The 19,068-nt window shown below is 44.0% G+C and overlaps 1 protein-coding gene across 1 annotated transcript in view; it reads left to right on the top strand.

Annotated features, from left to right (window-relative positions):
• Nucleotides 1-19,068, top strand: part of LOC110200071 (uncharacterized) — a 120,588-nt gene that overhangs the window by 81,655 nt on the left and 19,865 nt on the right. The window contains 11 exon segments of the mRNA XM_078150753.1: nt 379-423; nt 1,038-1,106; nt 3,472-3,495; nt 5,400-5,462; nt 6,026-6,070; nt 6,406-6,549; nt 8,464-8,562; nt 10,241-10,285; nt 11,985-12,026; nt 14,763-14,789; nt 16,250-16,330. Of these exon segments, the coding sequence (XP_078006879.1) occupies nt 379-423; nt 1,038-1,106; nt 3,472-3,495; nt 5,400-5,462; nt 6,026-6,070; nt 6,406-6,549; nt 8,464-8,562; nt 10,241-10,285; nt 11,985-12,026; nt 14,763-14,789; nt 16,250-16,330 (684 nt within the window).

Consider the following 19,068-nt stretch of genomic DNA (forward strand, 5'->3'; position numbering starts at 1 on the left):
AGGGTAGTATTTTGAACCAGATTTGTGATTTATTAGTGTGGAGGATTCTTGGTGAGGAAGTTCCCTCTAACAATGCAAGTTCTCTGAATCTTGTATCTTAAAGAGTGGGCTAGGGCTCTGACAGTTTAAGTGACTTGCCCAGGGTCACACAGCCAGAAGCAGGAAGCATCTCTTGGCATATTTAACCTTCACAAAGGCATCTACCTGACTGTGACCCAGTCAGAGGACTGGAGAAGGACACTCCTGCCTTCCCACCTTACAGATAAAATCCAGGCTTATTGGGGTAAAGTCCCCCCAATAATGCCCTAGGACATCAGGCACAACCAGGCTGGCACCCCTGATGCTCTGACTGCCCCTCTATCCATGGTTGTGTTACAGGGAGAAATCGGAGCTCCTGGAGCCCAGGGACCTGCTGGTCCAAAGGTGAGGACACCTTTCCACCAATTGCCTCCTGCTGAGGGCTCTCAACCCGGCCCTCCGCCCCCCCCCATGCTTTAACTCTTGAAGATGCTGGGGAGAAGGCACAGCGCTGGGAAGGGCAAGAAGACGCAGATGGCTGGTCTCAGTGTCCACTTGCCAGGAGCCTCTCTGGAGGCTCTAGATTACCCTAGCAGGATCCTCTTGGAGGCTCTAGAATTCCTTTACAGGAGCCTCCCTGAGAATTCTAGAATCCCTAGCAGAATGCTCTCTGGAGCCTTTCTGAGAGTTCCAGACTTCCTTGGTAGCAGTTTCTGGGGCCTCTAGAATTGCCTTGAGGGAACATCTCTGGAGGCTCCAGAATTTCCTCCTACAAGTCTCTGGGGGCTCCAGAATTCCCTCATAGAATCCTCTGGAAGCTCTACAATTACCTCGAAGGGAGCCTCTTGTCTCCCAGGCTAGAATAGCAAATTCCTGGTCACATGTGACAGCCCCAGAAAACACCATCCCTGGTGCCTGGCTCAAGTGCCTGAAGGCAGTTTGGTTCTTATGTCCCACATGTGAAGACCCAGGGTGGGCAGCTCCAGACATCTTGATCGGGGGTCTGGTTTGTTTTACAGGGTGCCAAGGGAGAGCCAGGCAAAGGAGAAATGGTGGATTACAATGGAAACATCAACGAAGCTCTCCAGGTCAGAGGTCTTGGTGGCTCCAGTATCTCTGCTTCTTTCCCCTACTCACCCTGAATGGATTCCCTGCTCCCCTGACCTCTGTCCTCCAAAGCCCCTCTTCTTCCCTGGCTTAAGAGGTGCCAATGGGGTCAGAGTCAGAGATCACGGCTCTGGAAACCTTTCTGGCCATGACGGTTGTCTGCAAAAGGAAATGACCAGTAATAAAAGGTCTGGGCAGGACATTTCCTCAGCTGCCAGGCTACTGCTCCCTGCATATCCCTCCTTCCCCATCAGGAGGGCCGTGGCTCCAAGTCATCCCAATGGACTTGGGCAGTTGGGGGGAGGGGGCAAGCAGGGCACGAGGCTTGGATTTCAGCTCAAAGGATCTATGTTCAAGTCTTAACTCTGCTGTTTGTCTTCTCTCAATTTCCTCCTCCATAAAATGGGGAGACTGAACAAGACATCACTGTGGTGGTCTGGCTTGCTCTGAATGCAACTGATCTATAAGCATTCTATCATACAACAGAAGGGCATAAGTGAAGACTTCCTAGTGCCCTGTGGCACTAAAACAAATAAGAGGACCCTGTTTTCTTCAGTACAGGGTGACTGGTATATGCCTGAGGCATTGCAAACAGTTGTGTTTTGTTTGCAAATTAAGTGGTATTTTAAATATGCTAACAATGCCTATAATTTTTCTGTAAAAGATATTAATTCTTTTCTAAGAATAACTCTTTTGTAAAACAATCACTCTTCTAATTTTTGGTGTGCTAGAAAGAACATTGACTTTAGAATCAGGCAGCCTGGGTTCAAATCCCTTCCATGCTACTTATGCCAAGGTGACTTTGGACAAAGTCACAGGCCTCAGTCTCTTTATCGATAAAAATGTAAAGATTGGATTTGATAGTCCCTAAGGTGCCTTCCAGATCTCATGATCGTTTTTGTAGGTCCAGACTTTCCTTTACTGGCTTGGCGTAAAGGCAGGCATTTGTGCCTCGAAATCTGAGTTCTGAAAGAAGGGGAAGAGAAGAGGTAGAAGGTTGGATGACCAAAAACATTAAGAAATTCTTTCCTGGGCAAGTCACTTAACACTAATTGCCTCACCAAAAAAAAAAATTCTTTCATCCTTTAATGAGATGGATCAAAATCTCGCCAAGACAGCCATGCCCACTGACTCACTATTTGTACTGATAGACACTTTTTCTGACAGAAGACCTGGGTTCAAATCCCAGCTGTGACTATTACTACTTGTATTAGCTTAGGCAAGTCACTTAACTTTTCTGAGAGTCAGTTTCATCATTTGTAAAATGAGGGGGTTGGAATAGATGAGCCTGAGGTCCCATTCATAGCTTGTTCTCTCTGTCTCTGTCTCTCTCTGTCTCTCTCTCTGTCTCTCTCTCTGTCTCTCTCTCTCTCTCTCTCTCTCTCTCTCTCTCTTCTCTCTCTATCTCACACACACATACACACACACACACACATTCACAGATCAAAGAAACCATCAATGCTTAAGCTCTATACACCCTTGGTAACCAAGCTTCCACTCTGGTCCTCTCAGCTACCTTCACCCAACTCCTCCACACTGACTTCCATGATGAATTGCAGCATCAGGAGGAAAATCCTGATACTTTCTCTTATAGTCCCTGACTGTGGTGGAGAGGATAGAGAATCACATTTAAAATTTCATTACTTCTTTTTGATTGACAAGCATCCATTTTTTTCTCTTTCCCATCTCCCCTCCACCAAATAAATAAAGAAAAGGGAAAAAGTGTTAAAACCTTGGAATTAGGCTCAAGCATAGGCAGACCAGCAAAGTGAATGCCCACACAGGCCATGGTCACAAATACAGGAAAGAGAATCATCCTTGCCACAGGCAATGGCATCTGCGATTTTCAGCTCCAACAAAAGGAGCTTGGCATCAGCATTTGGAGGACTCTAACAAAAAAACCCGAAGGCTTGGGGGAAGGGGTGCCTCCTAGATGGGAGCTACATGCCACAGATGGAATGCTAGATTTGGAGTCAGGGGACCCGCCTCTGAGACTTACTGGTGACATGATGCAGGGCAAGTGTTAAATCCTCTAAGCCTCACTTTCTTCATCTGTAAAATGAGAAGGTTGGATGGTCTGTAAGGGCCCATGCAGTGCTAGATCAATGATTCTATGCCTGCCAAAGATTAGTGAGTAAAGGGTAAAATATTCCCATTTATGACTGCTTAGGAGATATCTCAGATCTGCATCCTGAAGTCTTAATGTAAAGGTAGCTCAGACCCACCACCAAACCAACCTAAGAGATTCTGGCTCTTACCCCACCAGTGGGCATGCTGTGATTGGATAGATTTCTCAGATGAGTCTTGATTTGCCAAACTGTTGACTTTGTGGTGATTGCCTTACAGGAGATCCGAACTTTGGCCTTGATGGTGAGTGACCATTCTTTGCTGCCTCTTTGTCCTTGGATGGGCAGAGATGCCCAGGGGTTGGCTCAGGGAGCAGGGTCTGGCGCCCATGGCTTCTTTTTCTCACCTTTGAGAAGCTAGAACTAATTTGGAAGGAGAGGAAGGTGACACTCAGGGTTGATCAAATGGTGATGGGGGGGGGCTCAGATCACAAGAAAGGGAGAGGACAATGTGACCATAAGGCCAGGAGTCAAGAAGGCTGCCTCCAAGGCCATGGCCATGACCTACCCTACCTGGTGTTCCATAGACATATCACTTAATGGTCCATGTCAAACTCTCGTGTTTGGGGATATGATGAAGGCCAGGGTGCTACTAATTACATCAGGAGATCATCATGTTTCTTTTTATTACTGGGTCTCATAAAAATGAATTCCAAGCACTATGCTCTTTTTCTGTAAAATGTGGGGGAAGGGCAAAGAGGAGGGGAAAAGGAGATGAGTGAACTCCATGATCTTTGAGGCCCCTTTCAGCTCTAACTTTCTAGAGGTCAAGTGAGAGACGTTACCCTTAGTAACTTGGAGAAAGGTAATATGGTAAAGGAGGAGAGAAGTCCCGGCCTCAGTCCCAGCAAGATTGCATGACTTTCCTCCTTTCTGTATGGTCTCATTTGGCCTTAGTTCTGAGTTCCAACACTTAGACCAGAGCATTGTATACAATAGACTATACATAAACATATGTTAATTAACCACCTCATGGGGTCTTCATTTATCTCAAGGAGGAAAGAAAGAAAGAAAGAAAGAAAGAAAGAAAGAAAGAAAGAAAGAAAGAAAGAAAGAAAGAAAAAGAAAGAAAGAAAGAAAAGAAAAAAGAAAGGAAGGAAGGAAGGAAGGAAGGAGGAAGGAAGGAAGGAAGGAAGGAAGGAAGAAGAAAGAAAGAAAGAAAGAAAGAAAGAAAGAAAGAAAGAAAGAAAGAAAGAAAGAAAGAAAGAAAGAAAGAAAGAAAGAAAGAGATGGAGGGAAGGAAGGAAAGAAGGAAGGGAGAGAGGGAGGGAGGGGAGTAAGGAAGGAAGGAAGACAAAATCCAGTTAACTTCAATTCACTCTGATTTTTTAAAATGCATCTATGCCACATGAACAGCTGTAGCATAATGAACACCAGATTTAAAGTCAAAAGATCTGGTTTCAAATCCTAGGTTGCGTCACCTATGTGCCCAGGGGCCTCATATAACCTCAATGGGCCTTAGTTGTCTCTGCTATAAAGTGGGGAGGGTAGACTAAATGACCTCTATGATCCTATGATGCTGTATGGCCTTGGTCATTTAGCCTCCCTAGGTCAAAGTTCCTTCACCTCTAAAATGATGAATTTGGACTAGATCAGGGCATCTTAAACTTTTTCCACTTGTGACCCCTATCAGCACTTCTTAAACTGTGGGTCTCAACCCCATATGGGGTGGCAACCCACAGTTTAAGAAGCACTGGACTATGGGCAGCTAGGTGGCACAGTGGATAGAGCACCCGCCCTGGAGTCAGGAGGACCTGAGTTCAAATCCAGCCTCAGACACGTAACACTCACTAGCTATGTGACCCTGGGCAAGTTACTTAACCCCATTGTGTAGCCAAAAAATTTTTTAAAAACTGAAAAAAAAAAAAAAAGAAAAAAGAAGTGATGGACTAGATGACATGTGAGATCTTTCCAACTGTAAATCAAGGCAGGCACACAGTGATCACTGAGTATCCATTGTCTAATGGAGTGACCAAAGACCAGTGGTCAGGGAGCATGAATTGACCTAATTTTTCATGGAAAAAACCTTATGCCTTACAGATTCTTCTACCCAGTATTTATGAATTCAGATATTTCAAAAGTGCTTCATGTGATAGAATAGAATTCACCTAAAGATCCTACTTCAAGATCCATCTTTTTTTCCCCTAGGGACCTCCTGGACTCCCAGGGCAAATGGGCCCCCCAGGAGCTCCTGGTGCACCCGGACAAAAGGTAAAGCATTTCTCCAGTGCTGGGGGAAATTCCATCAAAAATCCCAGAGATCTCAGAATATCATTAAGTGCAACTGCCTTCCTTCTCTTGCTCCGTGCCTGTCCTGTAACTCTCCCAGGTCCCACTCCACCCTTCACCCCTCCCACATGTGGCCCCTCCCACACCATTACCTGAAGTCTTCCATCACCTATCAGACGGTCATTTTCCTCCTCTGTCGCTGCTGTGTCGTTGTGGCTTTTTGTCTTGACTCTCCTCCCATTCGTTTCCCCTTTGGATTTCAATTATATTCTTGTGGAATCTGAGACAAAGTGGAGCTACTTCAGCTATTTTAAAAATAGCTTACAAATTAACCTCAGAAACCCACCTATCGGTTCCCTTTTTCTCTCAGAGACAGGAGTAACTCAAGCCACTCTTTATGGAAACCTTGAAAACTATTCAAAATGGCAGCCCCAACTTTGCTGATCTGTGGTGATTACTACCACAGGACACTTGTCCTCATGTCTCAATAAAAAAGAGTGAAAAAGTCTTTGAATAGGCTGACTTCTTACTGTTCTCTGCTTTAGGGGGAAATTGGTCTGCCAGGTCCTCCAGGACATGATGGGGAAAAGGTAAGAGCATATCTCCAGGTTCACATAATGGCCACCCGCCAAACCACCAAAAATGACTTCGAACTTAAGGAGACAAGAATAATCTGTGGGTCCAGACTCCCAGAGGTGGATCTAAATTTGGAAACTTGAGAGAAGGCTGCTCAGCCTCTCTCAGCCTCAGTTTCCTCATGTGTAAAATGGGGATCACAAAAGCAGCTGCTTCACAGAGTTATTGTGAGGATACAGTGAAGTAATACATGTAAACTGCTTTATAAGCTTTGAAGTTCTATGTATGTGTTAAACTATTCTTCTAGTCATTAGTACATATAAGCAAGAGTTGCCTCCATTGGCTTTAGGGACCTCGAGGAAAGCCAGGAGAGATCGGGCCCCCTGGTCCCCAAGGCCCACAAGGAAAGGATGGACCTCCAGGGCTAAAAGGAGAAAAAGGAAATGTTGGGACACCTGGAGAGAAAGGGGAGGCAGGACAAGTTGGCTCCCCGGTAAGTTAGCACAGATGATTTGTCACCCTTGTTCCTCAGCCCCCCATTCCTTTTCTCTCCCACTGTTTACAGTGAGTGCTTATGAATACACACTTTTAGTGTGTGCACTTAGAGAAACAGAGAGGGACGACAAAACCCTGAGGTTGCATCCAGAGACCTGAATGCGGAGCCAAGTCAGCTGGTCAGCTGAGTGATCTTGGGCTTCAGAAATCTAAGCCTCAGTTTCCCCATCTGTAAAATGAGGATAATCATAATATTCATGCTTCTTAGCTCAAAGGAAAGTGCTTTTTAAACCTTGAAGCTCTAAATTTAAGTGAAAGTTGTGGTCAAAGCCAAATGAATCCCCTCACTTTCACTCTGTGGTGTCAAGTACTGTTCAGGACCAAGAATTTGAATCCAGAAATTGAAGTCCTGCCACCACTGAGATTTCTCCTTTTTCTTCCCCAGTGAAGTCAGTTAAGTGTAGTGAAGAGAATACTGAACTAAGAATCATCTGATCAGAATGCTTGGTGGATAGGTCTTAGAATTAGGAAGAGTTGAGTTCAAATCCAACCTCAGGCACTTACTAGCTTTGTGACCTTGTGCAAGTCACTTAACCCCTGCCTCAGTTTCTTCATCTATAAAATGGGATAAATAACACCTGTTTCCCAGGGTTGTTGTGAGGATCAAATGAGATAATATTGGTAAAGTGCTTATTAGCACAGTGCCTGGCACATGGTAAGCACCCAATAAATGCTTGTTTCTTTCCTTTGAGATGGAAGTAACCTTAGGAACTAGAGAATTCAGAGCTAGAAGGGGCCTCAGAGGCCTTCTAACCCGACCTTCACATTTTCCAGTTGTGGAAACTGAGACCCAGAGAGGGGAAGGGAGTAAAGAGTAGAGGGAAGATTTGGCCTCCTTACATTATTTTTCTTCTACTACACAGCTTGGGCAGCTAAGTGGCACCACAGTGCACAAAGTACTGGGCCTGGAAGGAAGACTCCTCTCCCTGAGTTCAAATACAGCCTGACACTTACTAGCTGTGTGACCCTGGGCAATTAACTTAACCCTGCTTGCCTCAGTTTCCTCATCTGTAAAATGAGCTGGAGAAGGAAATGGTGAATCACTTCGGTATCTTTGCCAAGAAAACCCCAAATGGGGTGACGAAGAGTAGGACATGAATGAAAAACAACTGAACAGTAACAACAATCACATTGCTTCTCCAGCCAGACCAACCCTCTCACTTGACAGATGTAGAAAATGAAACCCAGAGATGTAACTCGACTTGCCTGAGATCATGCAGCAAACCCAGAGCCGTCATGTCCCAAGCCCACTGCTCTTTCCATTGTCCCACACTGCCTTCAGGAGACTTAGCCATGCATCCATGAATAAGTGGTTAATGGGATTAGCCATACCTTCCCAGCCCAGTACACCAGGTTATTGTTAAGTATTTAATGAAATGACTCTGGTAAAATGAGTTTAATAAAGCAAGAAGCAAATGAGAGACATTAATATTGATGTCCTGGAAAATGCACAGGATTTGGAGTCAGGGGATCTGGGTTCGAATCCTGGCTTTGCCACCTGCTCCTTGTGTGACCTTTGGCCTCAGTTGCCTCCTTTGTAAAATAAGGAGGTTGGATTAGATCACCTCTAAAGCTTTTTCTGGCTCTAAGTCTGGTGGTCCTCTCATTCATCCATATACCTTTGGAGCCTGAGGATAGCTATCAAGTCATGCTCAGAGAGCAGGCATTGGTTTTTTTAGCATCACAAGAAGTTGCCTAGGGGGGCCTCCTTCCTCTCTGTTCCTCCATCAGTGATATGGACACCCTCTTACCCCTAACAAAGAAGAGAGTCGTGAATGCATGCTACAGAAGCACTTTGAGATAACCAACCCCAAGCTTAACTAACTAACCCACCATCTTTGTCAATCTGTAGGGTCTTGATGGCCCCACCGGAGAGAAAGGAGAACCAGGTGACCAAGGGAGACCAGGAGCCGCAGGATTGCCCGGTCCAATTGGGCTCCCGGGATTTACAGTAAGAGAGTCCTACCATGAGGATGTCTTAAGGCAGGTGAAGGTGGAGGAGGGTATCACAGCTTCTGGGGCTGCTGCCAGAATCATGCCATGGACCTATCCATGAGCCAAGCACTGCACTAATCCCCATCCTTCAAGGCAAGGTTGGGAAGTAGCTCTTTGTGACACTAACCGCTAACTGGTGCCTTCCATGTTGTGAGTTTCCATTCCTGTAGAAAATATTTCAAAGATTAGAAAGGGACTCTGGCGGCAGCTCCCCAGAGATACACCATGGTGGCTTACAGTTTCCCCTCTAAGGGATTCCCAGATTTCACAGCATCATAGGGACAATAGGGGAGTGGTAGACAGAGAGCCAGCCTTGGGATCAGGAAAATAACACAGGGTCAAGTCTTGACTCTCATACATATTGACTGTGTGATCTTGGTCAAATCTCACTAAGATTACAAATTGCACAACAGATGTTCCTCTGCATTGGTGGAGGGAGTTTCCTTCCTGGGAGCTCCTGATGATGATGAAATCATAGGGTTAGTGGGGGGTGGTGTTAATCCTTTTTGGAAGTGGACAGAGGATAAATGGAGTCTGAGAACTGTGTTCAAATTCTGACCCTGCTGCTCACCATCTGTGCAACCTTGGAGCCTTGAGCAAGTGGCTGAAGCTCTCTGGGATTTAATTTCTTCATGTGTAAAATGAGGGGGCTGGAGTCAACCGTCTCCATGGCTTTCCCATTTCTTCTTTTTTTTTGTTTTTTTTTTGGCTAGGCAATGGGTTAAGTGACTTGCCCAGGGTCACACAGCTAGTAAGTGTTATGTGTCTGAGCCCAGATTTGAACTCAGGTCCTCCTGAATCCAGGGCCGGTGCTCTACCCACTGTGCCACCTAGCTGCCTCTACCTTCTCATTTCTAAATCCTATAATAATCATTGTCTTGGGAGCAAAAGGTCATCTTGTGCAAACACTCACCGAAGACAAAAAAAAAATCTTTCATAGAACTCCTGATCAATGATTATTTGAAAAATTATTTTATATTTTTATTTAGTTTTTTTATTTTTTATTTAATTTTCAGTTAACAAAAACCTATTTCTCTCCCTCCCATATAGACCTTTACATTGAAAAAGAAAAAGAAAATTCTTCTACCAAATAAACGTAGTCAAGCAAAACAAATTCCCGTATTGACCATGTCCAAAAATGTGTCTCCTGCTGCTGCTTGAGTCCATCACGTCTCTCTGATAGACAAGTATGAAGAGTATTTGGCCTCTGTTTACATACACTTGGTAACAAGAAGCTCCAGTCTCATGAGACAGCCCATTCTGTAGTGGGGCAGCTTGAAGGGTCAGAAAGGTGCTTTTGTGTACTGACCCAACATTTGCCACCTTTGACTTCCACTCCATGGTCCGATGGTACTGCTTCCATCTGGGACCGCATAAAATAAGCCAGCCCTTCAAATCTCCTTCCCCATTAATCTTCTCCAGGCTAAATATCCTGACTTCCTTCAGCTAATCCTCATATCACATGGTCCCTCCTTGGCCTGTTCATCCTCATTTAGACATGCTCCAATCTGTCGAAGATTTGAGGTGTTTAACAAATGTGCACGTTGTAGGCACTTTAATGTTTGTTAATTTCAGTAAATTGAATGTGAGCTGGCACTGGTGTACGTGTTCACGCCAAGGTATTGCATTTGCAGGGAGAGAAAGGAGATCCTGGAGCAAAGGGTGACCCAGGAGTGGAGGTAGGTAGGCTCTCTTTCTCCTCATTCATGCAGAACAGCTCTATGGGGAATTCGTTTTCCTCACTGCTGGACCATGAGCATTCCACAAGGGGCATCACTCTCCTCATTTTGAAGGATGATAAGAACGTAAGAACTTCCCCTCCCAGGGAAGCCTCATCATCTATCCTGGGATTTGGTTCTTAATCAAGGTTCAAAGATTATTAGTGGAAGGACATGGCTGCCTTTTGTGACATCACCCCTAAAGTTAGGGGCAGACAATACGGTTTACCACAGCCATCCATTAGGCTCTATTATCCTTCAATTTATCTGAAGTCTCTGTGTATGTGTATGTATGTATACACACATATACATTCATACAGATAGACATACACATATGTATACACACATATACATTCATACAGATAGACATATGTATGTGTGTATAACAAATATACAGTCATATGAATAGACATATGTATGTATATGTGGGTGCTTTAATGTGTTAATTTGGTACCCTTATTGTAGGGTGACAATAACTTAAGGCTCTACAGCTGGACAGGTGTCGTGTGTGAGCCCAATGACTAGCCACGCGTCTAAAATTTGATAGGCATTCTCTCTAAGTATGGAAAGGCTTATTACCAATGGTTTGGCCAACAGGTAAATTCATTTGGCCAGAGCAACTCACTCAGTCATCTCTGGAAGCATGGAGGAGTTGGGATCTGTCCGTGGAGAATGAACCCGTTCCAATAAGACCATATCTCCTTTAACTATTTATGTAATAAATGATACTCTGTCTTTAGAACGAGACATTTAAATGCTTAGTTGCCCAAAAGAAAATTGTTAGAGCTACAAAAGACCTTGGAAATCATCTCATCCAACCCGGATGTATACTGGTAAATGTTTAACATCTAGCTCTCCAAAAATGCATGACACACTTTTAAATTAAATATGCATTATTAAAATTTTTCTCCAGCACTTTCCTAAGGCTAGACAATCAACAAAACAATAAGTCCAGCTGTGTTTTGTAGCATTTGTGGATTTCCAAGGTGTAAATGTTCACACTGAAAATTTAACAATCAGCTCTTGCGAGCAGGTATGAGTTTGCTCTAGAGCATCCCCAATCCAACTATCTTATTTTACAAATGAGGAAATTGGGCCCCAGAGAAGGGAAGTGACTTGTCCAAGGTTACCTACTTACTAAGAAGCAAAGTAGAGACTCAAACTTGAAGGCAACTAAGTGATACAGTAGGTAGAACATGGGTCTTGGAATCAGGAAGACATGAGTTCAAATCCTGACTCAGACACTTACTAGCTGTGAGACTCTAGGCAAGTCACTTAACCTCTGTCTGACTCAGTTCCCCCATCTGTAAAAAGTGGAAAATAATAGCACCTACCTTCCAGGGTTTGTTGCGAAGATAGGATGACATTTCTGTTTGTAAAGCACTTAGCACGGGACCTGGCACACAGTAGGCACTTAATATTTTTTGAGGGTTGATGAATGCCCTCTGGATATTCCCTGTTTTCCCCACATCTTTCTACTCCTTCTTGACCCTGGAGTCCCAACTCAGACCCTGATCCTTTAAAGTGAACCCCACAGCTTTGGCTTTGAAAGTCCCTTCCCATCCCATGATTCTTTGACATTGTAAGAAGGCCTTCTGGTGTTTCAGAATTATGTGGCAAAACTTTCGTTTTTCTGATGTCTTCCTCTTTTGGCTTTCAGACATCTGGACCACCAGGGCCCCAGGGCCCCCCGGGACCTGCAGTAAGTTCTCACTATTGACTTTGGGCTAGTGGATGGTGAAGGCATTTCAATCTGACCATTGTCACTCTAATTCCATGGGCTTCCCATTTCCACTGGTTAGTATTGACATCGCCTTTGGGTACCCTCCATCTCATTTCCCTCCAAGGAGGAAGTATGGTGGAGTATCACTGTATTCTGAGTGAGAAGAATGAAGTTTGAGTCCTGGTATGGTTACACAATTAGCTGTGTGACTTTAAGTAATCCCTTACCTTCTCTGGGCCTCAGTTTCCTCATCTGTAAAATGAGGGGATTAGATTAGGTGGTGTCTGAGGTCCTTTTCAGATATAAATCCCATGATCCTGTGACTTTTCACATATAGAGGCCTTCTACCTGTCCTGCCCCCTTTTCTTACTTATTTTAAGTGATCTGTTGTCCCCCAGCCCCACCCCAAGATGTGTGTAAGCTCTTTTAACCCAGGGACTGCTTCTTTCTCCAGTACCTGGCACACACACTAACACATAGTAGGTGCTTAATCAATCTTTGTTTAATTGAATTGAATCTCAGTAACATTAGGAGGTTTATCCTGAGTAAGAACAACACTTTTTAATGAAATGGGGAGTTGCTGGCTCAGGATGTTGTGACATCTGGTGTACCGCCCCTCAGGACCCCATCTGTCAAGAATGGTGCCCAGTATTTACTTAACCCTTTGCTATGGGGCTTCTGATCCTCCCCTTCCTGTCTGCCTGCTCACATGCTAACAAGCTGGCCAGGACATCAGGATTAAAATAGAAAGTGACCCATTTAAAGCAAGCCCTGCTGGGTTGGTCTTTCCATAGTTGTACTTCAAAGGACTTGTTTAAAGGGACTATATCCCAAGCCAATGAGCATTCTTGTGTGACTTATCACACCAATACAATCATCTGACCATCTACCAAAGAGACAGCAGGCCCAGTGTTCAAGCCAGGCCCTCTGCACAATAAGTCAATCAATACGTATTTAGAAAGGGCACACGATGTGCCAGGCCCTCAGGATACAAAGACAAAATGAAACAGGGCCTGCCCTAAAGGAGCTTACACTCTAGTGAGAGAGACAGCAGGTACACAAATAGATACATATACAATAAATTAAGGTGAATTTTTTTTTGTGAGAGAGAAGGTGTCAGTGGCTGTGAGATTAGAAAAGGGAAGGGAAGGGAAAGGAAAGGTAAGGAAAGGAAGGGAAGGGAAGGAAAGGAAAGGAAAGGAAAGGAAAGGAAAGGAAAGGAAAGGAAAGGAAAGGAAAGGAAAGGAAAGGAAAGGAAAGGAAAGGAAGGAAAGGAAAGGAAAGGAAAGGAAAGGAAAGGAAAGGAAAGGAAAAGGAAAGGAAAGGAAAGGAAAGGAAAGGAAAGGAAAGGAAAGGAAAGGAAAGGAAAGGAAAGGAAAGGAAAGGAAGAGGGAGGGAAGGGAAGGAAGAGGGAGAAAGAGAAAGGGAAGGAAGAAAGGGAGAGAGAGAAAGAAAGGAATGGGAGAAAGAAAATGAAGAAAGTGAAGATGAGATAGTGTAGTCCAGCCATGGTGGACAGCCCATACAAAAATATAGAGATGGGAGATGGAGCATATGTGAGAAGACCAATTTGGCTAGACTGTAAGGGAAAGTAATACATAATACGGTTGAAAAAGGAGGTTGGGGGCAGGTTGTGAGGGGCTTTAAGAGCTGAACAGAGAAGCTTATATTTGATGCTAGAGGCAACATGAAACCAGGGGAATATGTCGAGTAAGAGAATGACATGATTATACTTAACACTTTCAGAAAGTCAGTTTGGCAGCTCTGTAAACAATGAGTGAATTGTAGGGAGGAGACCAATGAAGACCATTAGAGCAGTCTAAGGGCCTGAACTAGGGATCTATCTGTTAGAACACAGAAAGGGATGGATGGAAGAGATACTGTGGAGGGAGAAGCAACAAGATGTGGCAGCTGATTGATTATGTGTGGGTGAAGAGTTAAGGTAAGAGGGAGGAGTCAAGGACAGTGCCCGGTGGTCTACAAAGTACTTCACAAACCATTTGATCCTCACAGGTAGGGGAGTGGGCAGGTGTTATCATCCCTATGTGGAAGCCAAGGTTCAGAGATAAAGAAATAGTTATTACTGACAGTCACATGGTTTGGCAAAATTAACCAAGGACTTTGCATCTCATTCGGGCCTCACAGCAGCCCTGTGTTATTTCATTATCCACATTTACTAGTGAGGAATTTGTGTCCCAGAGAGATTAAGGGGCTCAGACATGGCAAGTAAACTTCAGGATCGAGATTCATACCCAGGTTTTCTGGTTCCAAATCCAGAGTTACTTCCACTTTCCCATGGCTGCCTGCCAATGAGTGACATCCTTCCTTCTTCCCACCTCCAATCCAGAGCCCCATGAGCCAGCAAACTACTCAGTATCATCTCACCCACACTATCATGGCAGACAATCATTGCTTCAAATGATAGTCCCCATGGACAAAGTGATATATTCTTCTTGTTGGTATGGCTGAGTGCAAATGGTTCCACATCCCCAGGGCCCCATACCAGTCCAGAACAGCCTGCCCAACGGGATTGTGCAACTGGCAATGGCCACCTTGGACTGAACCCAGATGGTGATCATGGATAAGACCATCCCATCCAAAACCTTTGGAGCTCTATCATGGCTGGGCTGCAGGATGTACGACCTCATGGGCAAGAGGATAGCTGGCCTACCAGAAATGCAGTTTTAATGGTCTATATTTCTCTTCCAAATGCAGGGTCTCCAAGGTGTTCCTGGACCAAAGGTAAGACAGGGCAGGACTGGTATTCTACCTCTCATCTAACAGGCCATAGCAGTGAAAGAAAGGGGGAAAGGAGGGGACTTAGAGGCATGGCTGACCAGCAGCGTACCTTTATCTCCTAGTATATCTAAGAATAAAAATAGTTGCAACAGATAGATGGAAATGGTCTCAGCAGAGAGGAAGTCCTGCACTCCATAAGCACCAATTGCTGCTGACTTATGATTGCTAATGTCTCTGAATTTCTACCTATTCATCTACCCGCCCATTCCTTTCACTTTAATGGACATATATTAATTAAGCACCTACTATATGCAAGGCACTATGTCAGGTACTAGGAAAACAAAAATCCAAATCAAACCTTTTGCCCAAGGAACTTACAATTGCATAGGGGAGGAGGAGGAGATGTGGATGCAAACAGCTATGATGCGAGGGAAAAGAAGGGATCCAGGCAAAGGGTGATGGGAAACTTGAGAAAGATCACTTTTGCCTGGGGGAGCTCAAGGAAGGCTTCGTGGCATAGGTCACACCTGAGTTAGGTCTTGAAGAAAGGGAGAGACTTTGACAAATGTAGTTGGAGTGAGTCCATACCAGATGTGGGAGATGGTGTTAGGAAAAGCACTAAGCCAGGAGAAGACTGTCTCTAGTCAGAAGATAAATTCCGTCTCTTACCTGTGTGGTCTTGAGAAGGTTAGAGATGGTTTCTGAGATTCCTTCCAGCTCTCCAGACCTATAATCCCTACCTTCTTATCAAAAGCTTCTCCATCCTTCATTCACACTTAAGTGTCAATGATTGCAGCTTTGAGGCTCTCAAGCAATTTTGGCCATCCAATGTAATAATGTCACCCTTTGGAGATATTTCCACTTTGATAAGGATCGCAGCTATGGCAGGAGGTTGAAGGGTATTATAACCATGTGTGGTCCCAAATCCTCCTCAGTTAATGTACACACACACACACACACACACACACATATCCAGGGAAACTCAAAACTTCAAGGAAATGAGAACTAGCTTGCTATTACCAAATGACTGAGAATTCCTGTGGCCAAGAGATAAAGCACTGATCATAAACTTTAAAGCATCATTTGCATTGCTTTTTTATCCTAGCTCTTTGCACAGTCCCTGGCATGTGGTAGGCCCTTGATAAATGCTTATGTGTTGATTAAGTAATCAACATGGGAAGTATTATTTTGAAGCATCATCATACCATATGATGTCTCCTACTCTGTCCACACAAAAAACCATCTTACTCTGTCTCTGTGGCTCCCATGCTCTGCAAGCTTGAATACCTGTCTGGTCACCCACCTTATCTAATGATGGAAAAGACCACAAAATGCCTCCAGGGATGCAAAGGTTGTGGCAAAACTAGGGATCAGGCACCCTTCCCACCAGTCCACCATACCAAGATGTGTTGTGTAGGGGAGCAACATGTCATGATTCCCCCCTAAATGTGTTTTTCTTTCAGGGAGAAGCTGGACTTGATGGAATGAAAGGAGAGAAGGGTGTCCAGGGAGAAAAAGGAGACCGAGGTCCATTGGGATTGCCTGTAAGTGTCTAGGAACTAGGAAGGGCATTTTAAGTGATGTTTGATCCTGAAGAGGACAGGTTACCAGGCTGGGCTGTCCTGTGGGAGATGGGAAGTTAGGAGAGAAATGTGACTCATAACCTGTGCTTGCATCCCAAGTGTGGAAAATGGCCACCACACATTATATATATACAGTGCTTTCATCACAATGATCCCATGAGATGGGAAGCGCAAATCTTTTACAGAAGGGAAAACTGAGGTTCAGAGTTTCACCAACGGCCACCTAGCTAGTGCCAGAGTAGGAATTCAAACCCAAATCTCCTTACTTCAAATCCAGTGGGATGGATTCTTTCTACTCAATAAATACTGCCTGTCCAGGTCTAAATAATGCAGAATGCAAGCTTTGAACCCAACTTCCCAGCTCTGGAGATCCTGAAAGTATATTGACCTTGTGAAAACAAAGTGACCTGAAAGAATCCCTTGTCTCCTAGTCATATGTTAACTTTTATTCATCCTTAAAGCCCAGAATACATCACAGAATCACCGAGTTGGAAGGGACCTCAGATGAGGTCATCTAGTCCAACCCAAACCTGAACAGGAATTCACTCTTCAATATACCCAGTATAGGTCAGAGGTAGGATTTGAACTAAGGTCCTCCTGACTCAGGCCATCCATTCCTCTAAGCTGCTTGTCTTCTGTGTGACCACGCCTGGCACAGTAAAAAACTTAATATGTGCTTTAATCTCTCTATAAGTGATCATCCAGTTCCCATTTGAAGACCTCCAGTGATGGGAAACTCAAAACCTACTGAGTCAACTGTTATATTTTACAACAGCTCAGTCTGGTAGCAACATGGCTACCCAAGGTCCCATAACCAAGGTTCCATGTTTGGGCTAGTCCTTATTTAGCTTAAAGTAATCTTTGAACAGCTGTCCTTAGAAGAAAACATAGGGAACTCTCAGAGGCAAGGACACTTCCATACTTTTTTCCCACTTCTACATTAACCACCAGCACAAAATTTTAAAGTTTTTGACCCGTCCATCCCATGTTATTCAGGTTGTCCAGATAAATAGTTTTCAGGGCATTCTTAGCATGAAGGCCCACAAAGTTGAGGATCAAAGAACAGATGGAAGCCATAGCACTTAGAAAATACCAACATCTGGCAAGTGTGAAAGGACTGGAGTAGATTTACCCTTGTGCCCCATTGCCCTACCCAGTTGCCTAAGAACCAACCCACATTGATTATTCCAGCTCTGCCATTCCCAACTAGTGTGACATTAAGTGTGTCATTTGTGGGCCTCAGTTTCCCCATTTCTATGGTCTTTTCCAGCACTCAAGGGGAACTCTGTCACAGACTTCCCAATGTATTGATCTCAGTCTTACAATTCAGCCCTGGTGACTCAAGGGCTGATATTTGGATATTTTTCTTCTTTTAAAGGTTGGCAAGGTCCTTCTAGTCCACTATTGTCATTTTAGAGAGGCTTAGAGAGGGAAGGGTCTTGTCTAGATCACATGGCCAGTAAAGTACTTTCAATTCCTAATCTGGTACTGTCCCATGACCTTCTCTGACTGATTCCCTTCCAAGAACTTGCCCTTCATGGTATTAATTCCTCTGCCCCCCATTTCAAACCCCATTCCAAATTCCCTGTCTAAGAATCCAGTAAGAAACACTACTACATAATTACAAGACCAGGAATTCTCTCCCTATGTTTTCCTAGAGCTTGATAGATTTCATTTGTATAATTACAGCTAAACTGTGAAAGCAAAAGGCAGAATTACTCTCCTGCTAATATATCAAATGTAGAACTAGTCAAGTATCTAATTATCCTAATAATCTGCACAAAGCTAATAACTAGCAAATATTTTCCACTGTACCAAATAATTAATCTAGCCAGTTCTTGTGATTGAAATTGCCATGATAATAACTCACATTGAGAGTTTACAAAGCAACACCATGAGGGAGGGAAGCTAAGCATTATTACCTCCACATCATGGATAGGGAAACTGAGGCTCAGAAGGATAAGTTTCTTCTTAGGGTCACAAAGTGAATGGGTGTCTCAGAACTAGAATTTGAAATCAGATCTCTCCTTACTCCAAACCTCACAAGTCTATCTGCTATGACATGCTACCTCTCTACCCTTTGAAAAGTCAGATATTAGAAAACAACAATATATTCTCTGTGGCAGCCAGCTGAATAAAAACTGAAAAAAATCTCACCATTTCTGAAGACATCTCCAAATACCCAGTTATTTCATATCACATGGACAAAATATCCATATATTTCACTGACTCTTTGTGTTCAGCCTTTATATGGGTTTTTAGTGCCATGTAGATGTGCCATTTTTCCAAGGAGGTCACACTGAGTTTTGTACTGTTTTCTCCAAGGAAATGGCTATTCGGGGACTGTCTCAGGGCTACTTCATCTCCAGACAGAGCAGTAACTCAGTCCCTCATAGAAGGCATCTTATTATGCTATAAGGATAAAGATGAGAACGGCTAATCAGTACAATGCCTTTTTAAGTCATGTCTATACCTCCTCACTCCTGGACCTCACCAGTCATTCCTCCCTGAAATCTGCTCTTTGGAAACACCTTACCTTTCAAACCTGGGAAGTAAATAGATCATATGGTCAGATTTAGGGCTGGGGGAGATCTTTGAGATCATCTTGTCTAACTCCCTCCTTTTACAGTTAAGGAAACTGAGGCTCAGTTAAGTTGCCTATGGTCCCACAGGTAGTATCAGAAGCAGGATTCAAACCC

The sequence above is a fragment of the Phascolarctos cinereus genome, unplaced genomic scaffold, assembly GCF_003287225.1.
Source record: "Phascolarctos cinereus isolate Bilbo 61053 unplaced genomic scaffold, phaCin_HiC Scaffold_3;HRSCAF=262, whole genome shotgun sequence".
NCBI classification, from domain to species: domain Eukaryota; kingdom Metazoa; phylum Chordata; class Mammalia; order Diprotodontia; family Phascolarctidae; genus Phascolarctos; species Phascolarctos cinereus.